The 5753-nt window shown below is 44.0% G+C and overlaps 1 protein-coding gene across 1 annotated transcript in view; it reads left to right on the top strand.

Annotated features, from left to right (window-relative positions):
* Nucleotides 1-5753, top strand: part of LOC111963004 (spectrin beta chain, non-erythrocytic 1) — a 97563-nt gene that overhangs the window by 84742 nt on the left and 7068 nt on the right. Inside the window, exons 34-35 of the mRNA XM_070443299.1 lie at nt 379-575; nt 793-942. Of these exons, the coding sequence (XP_070299400.1) occupies nt 379-575; nt 793-942 (347 nt within the window). The remainder of the gene's footprint in view (nt 1-378; nt 576-792; nt 943-5753) is intronic.

Here is a 5753-nt window from a genome sequence, read left to right as displayed (position 1 = left end):
AGGCTCTGTGAGTACAACAACAACCACAATGACCAACATCAACAACAACAACCACAAACAACCACAATGACAACAACAACCACAATGACAACAACACAATGAACAACCACATGACAACAACAACCACAACAACCACAATGACAACAACAATAAACAACAACCACAATCTTACAACTACAACAATGACAACAAAAACCACAACAACCTCAATAACAACCACAATGACAAACAACCACCACAATGACAAACTAACAACCCACTGAAACCCCACAATGACAACAACAACCACTCCTCATACTGTAGTCTATAGATCAGTGTGAACACAGAAACACCAGACTTGGGTCCAAATAGCATAATTTGTCTTGTCTTGTGCCCAAGTGTTGGAGGTGTGCCAGTTTGCGCGGGATGCCTCAGTGGCGGAGGCGTGGCTAGTGGCTCAGGAGCCGTACGTGGCCAGTAAGGACCTGGGACAGACTGTAAACGAGGTGGAGAAACTACTGAAGAGACACGAAGCCTTCGAGAAGTCCACCGCCACCTGGGAGGAACGCTTCTCAGCCCTGGAGAGACTTACTACAGTATGTGGTGGAAAGAATTGTGTGTGTGTTTGTGTGTGTGTTTGTTTGTGTATGTTTGTGTGTCTGTGATCTGTGTAAAGCTTTGTCGTCCTTTGGCAGTTTTTCTGATGTCACCATTTTCCATATAAACAAGTACAGGATACAGTATGGGTGTGTATCTAAACATTACCTCTGTTTGTGGGCGAAGGTTAGTTCTCACATTCTCTCTCTCTCTCAGTTGGAGCTGCTAGAGTTGAGGAAGCAGCAGCAGGAGATACAGCAGTTTGTAACAGAGGAGCAGAAGCGTTCACAGATGGAGAGCAGGAGAGAAGACACAGGGTTTGCAGAGGATTCCTCCCAGCTCTACACCATCGAGGAGCAGACACTGGTTAGTACTGAGCTAATGTGTACTGACAAAATGACCCTCTCTGAACATAACCATTCTGTCCTGCTCTCGCGCACGAGTTCCCTATCTTCTCTCTCTTCCATGAGATTCCCGTATCTTTCTTCGCTGTCACGAGTCCCGATCTTCTCTCTCTCGTGTCCGAGTTCCCTATCTTTCTCTCGCGTCACGAGTTCCTATTCTTCTCTCTCTTCATGAGTTCCTATCTTTCTCTCTTGTCCCTGAGTTCCCTATCTTCTCTCTCTGTCAATCTGCGTGAGTTCCCCTAATATCTTCTCCTCTGCTGTCACGTTCCCATATCTTTCTCTCTGTCCATGAGTTCCCCTATCTTTCTCTCTCTGTCCATGAGTTCCCCTATCTTTCTCTCTCTGTCCATGAGTTCCCCTATCTTTCTCTCGCTGTCCACGAGTTCCCCTATCTTTCTCTCTGTGTGCATGGATGGCAAACATAAGGATATCATGGGCTAGCTTCAATCAGATTGACATCTGTTGTTTTGGCGGTGTCGGAGGTGGAACTGCATTGGAGTTGTCAAATCCACAGCGTCTCTTTGTGTTACTTTATTGCGGACACTGCCATTGGATGCAACRAAACCACACCTGACTATAATCTGACAAATTCCATGCAGCCATGTTAGAAATTCAAACACTCAAATGAGTTCAGGGATGGGTGTCAGACTTTTCCCCATCCCTAGCAAACACAGCTAATAAAACTGATTACATTTGAAACGTAAGAACATGATTCGTTGATTATTGGAGTCAGGTGTGTTAGCTGTGGCTGGTGCCAAAGTGTGACACCAATCAGGCCCCCGAGGACTGGAATTGCCCACCCCTGAATGAGGCTAACGCTTTACAAAAAGGTTCATTTATCAAGGGGTTATAATTACATTATTAACCATTTTTTTTAATATCATTTGTAAATGCATTTGAAAAACATGAATAAACGGTTATATGGCATTTGTCAAAACAGTGCAATAACAAGTCAGTGTTTGCCAAATAGTGAGCCAATATTTACCTCCAGTTATTAATAACCCTTTATAAATGCACTTAGAAATGCTCATAAGATGAATGTTTATGTATCACCTTGCAACCTTATTTTCAATAGTTGCACAGTTGAACAAGTTATTTTCTCATGTTTGGGTGATGAATTGGTAGTCTGTCCCAGGAACAGAAGAGGTTGGTTTTCATGTTTGGGTGATGAATTGGTAGTCTGTCCCAGGAACAGAAGAGGTTGGTTTTCATGATGTGTCTTGATCCACCTTTGAAACCCTGATACCCTAGCCACATGTACTGTACATCCAGTGTTACCCCTTAMCAGATTATATATCAACACACTCCTCACTTCTCCCTGATTGTGATAGTCCAAGTATAGTCAACACACGGGTGTGAAATGGTGACCGTAATACCATTGTGAGAGGTATCCTCTCACACAACGTTTAATGTTTTGGTCTTCATACCCACCATTCATTGACTGAACATGTTTAACAAAGTGTTGAATCTTCTCTCATGTATGTAGTCAAATCAAATCAAATTGTATTTTTCACACGCACTGAATGCCAGAGGTGTAGACCTTACTGTTAAATGCTTACTTACAAACCCTTAATCAACAATTCAGAGTAAGAAAATATTTGCTAAATAAACTAAAGTTAAAAAGAAAGTAACACAATAAAATAACAATAACGAGGCTATACACAGGGTTGAAAGGGTACCGAGYCAATGTGCGGGGGAACAGGTTAGTCGAGGTAATTGAGGTAATATGTATATGTAGGTAGAGGTAAAGTGACTATGCATAGATAATAAACAGAGAGTAGAAGCAGCATAAAAAGGGGGTTAATGTAAATTGCCTGGATAGCCATTTGATTAACTGTTCAGCAGTGTTATGGCTTGGGGGGGGGTAGAAGCTGTTCAGCAGCCCTTATGGCTTGGGGTAGAAGCTGTTCAGCAAGTGTTATGGCATGGGGGTAGAAGCTGTTCAGAGTCTTATGGCTTGGGGGTAGAAGCTGTTCAGCATTATGGCTTGGGGTAGAAGCTGTTCAGCGTCCTTAGATTGCTTGGGGGTAGAAGCTGTTCAGCAGTCGTTATGCTTGGAGTGGCGGTAGAAGCTGTTCAGCCAGTGTCTATGGTCCTTGGGGGTAGGAAGCTGTCAGCAGTGTTATGGGCTCTGGGTAGAAGCTGTTCAGAGTCTTATGGCTTGGGGGTAGAAGCTGATTCAGCAGTCTTATGGCTTGGGGGTAGAGCTGTTCAGCAGTGTTATGGTTGGGGTAGAAGCTGTTCAGCAGCTTATGGCTGGGGGTAGAAGCTGTTCAGCAGTGTTATGGCTTGGGGGTAGAAGCTGTTCAGCAGTGTTTATGGCTTGGGGTAGAAGCTGTTCAGCAGTCTTATGTTGGGGTAGAAGCTGTTGCAGCATGTTCTTTATGGCTTGGGGTAGAAGCTGTTCAGCGGTCTTATGGCTTGGGGGTAGAAGCTGTTTTAGCAGCCCTGGTATGGCTTGGGGGTTGAACTGTCAGCAGCTTATGTTGGGTAGAAGCTGATCAGCAGCTTATGGCTTGGGGGTAAAGCTGTTCAGCAGTCTTATGGTTGGGGGTAGAAAGCTGTTCAAGCAGCCTTTATGGCTTGGGGGTAGAAGGCGTTCAGCAGCCTTATGCTTGGGGTTAAAAGGCTGTTCAGCAGTCTATGCTGTGGGGTAGAAGCTGTTCAGCAGTCTTATGGCTTTTGGGGTAGAAGCTTTCAGCAGTTTATGGCTTGGGGGTAGAAGCTTTCAGCAGTTATGGCTTGGGGTAGAAGTTGTCAGCAGTCTCAGGTGCTTGGGTAGAAGCTGTTCAGCATAGTCGTATGGCTTGGGGGTAGAAGCTGTTCAGCAGCTTATGGCTTGGGGGGTAGGAACTGTCAGCAGTTGATGGTGGGGTAGAAGCTGTTCAGCAGTTATGGTTTGGGTAGAAAGCTGTTCAGCAGTCTTATGTTTGGGTAGAAGTGTTCAGCAGTCTATGGCTTGGGGGTAGAAGCTGTTCAGCAGTCTTATGTTTGGGGTAGAAGACTGTTTCAGCAGCCTTATAGGTCTTGGAGGTTAGAAGCAGTGTCAGCAGTCTATGGCTTGGGGGTAGGAAGCTGTTCAGCAGTCTTATGGTTGGGTAGAAGCTGTAGGAGCCTTTTAGACCTAGACCTTGCTGTGCCGGAAGCCAGGGAGAGAGTCTATGACTTGCGGGCTGGAGTCTTTATTATAATTTTAACTTTTACCCCCTTTTTCTCCCCAATTTCATGCGTATCAATTGGTTGTAGACTACAGTCTTGTTTCATCGCGCTCAACTCCCGTACGGATGAGGGAGAGGCGAAGGTCGGAGCATGCATCCTCCGCATACATAACCCAAACAATGCCACACTGCTTCTTGACATCAATGCCTGCTTAACCCGGAAAGCCAAGCCGCACAATGTGTCAGACCGAAACACCGTACACTGGCGGACCATGTCAGTGTGCACGGCTCCCGGTCCGCCCACAGGAGATCGCCTAGAGCGCGATGCGAACAAAGAACATCCCTGCCGGGAGCTTTTGACAATTTTTGGGCCTTCCTCTGACATCCGCTGCTGCGTTTGAGGTCCTGGATGCAGGAAGAATTGGCCCCAGCTGATGTTCTGTTGCCGAATGCACTACCCTCTGTAGCACATTGAAGTTGCCATACCAGGTGTGATGCAACATCAGGGATTGCCTCTCAATTGTGCAGATGTTATAAGTTTTGAGGAGTTAGGACCCATTTACTGCCGTATAAAAGTATGTATAAGCTCTGACTGAAACTCATCAAATCATCTATAAATGATTTAACCCACATGTTATAAAACTGCCTAAAAGTATACTGTACCATAATTTTATAGTACAGACCTAAAAACATTTATAACTGAGTTATCAACATTTATAGCTGCTAACAGAATACCTTATTTTAAAGTGGCCAATCCACTGGCTATTAACAAATGATTACCAACATTGCTACTGCTGAAAAGATACATTTAAAGAAAAAATTGAAAAACTTACTCACCATTTATTAATGAGCTTAGAGTTGTATTCAAACCTATTTGTTCCTGGGAAACCTTATTTTCCACGTTTTTGTGGTTTTTTACAGAGTTTCACAGTTCACACCTGGATTTTACAATAGTTTTGCATTTTTTTTTAACCCTACACAGCTACACAACCAAGTTTTTCCTTGATTTCTCCGTGCTAAGCGCTATTGCCTTTTCTTTTTTCTTGACAAGCATACCCATAACAGCTGCAGCCACCACCATGCTTGAAAATATGAAGCGTGGCTTACTCCGTGATGTGTTTGTTGGATTTGCCCCAAACATACACGCTATTCAGGACATAAAGTTAATTACTTTTGCCACCCATTTTTTGCATTTTACTTTAGTGCCTTATTGGCAAATAGTGTATTCTTTCCACTCTGTCATTTAGGTTAGTATTGTGGAGTAACTATAATGTTGTTGATCCATCCTGAGTTTCTCCTACCCACAGCCATAAACTCTAACTGTTTTTAAAGTCACCATTTGCTTCATGGTGAAATCCCTGAGCGGTTCCCTTCCTCTCCGCAACTGAGTTAGGAAGACGTCTGTATCTTTGTATGGACTGGGTGTTGGTGCACAATACAAAGTGTAATTAATAAACTCACCATGCTCAAAGGGATAGTCAATGTCTGGTTTGTTAATTTCCTCACAGTCTACCAATAGGTGCCCTTCTTTGCGACGGCATTGGAAAACCTCCCGTGTCTTTGTGTTGAATCTGTGAATCTGTGTTTTGAAATTCACTGCTCGACTGAAAGT

This window comes from Salvelinus sp. IW2-2015, linkage group LG4q.2 (genome assembly GCF_002910315.2).
Source record: "Salvelinus sp. IW2-2015 linkage group LG4q.2, ASM291031v2, whole genome shotgun sequence".
Lineage (NCBI taxonomy): Eukaryota > Metazoa > Chordata > Actinopteri > Salmoniformes > Salmonidae > Salvelinus > Salvelinus sp. IW2-2015.
This window is presented reverse-complemented; position numbering and strand designations above follow the sequence as displayed.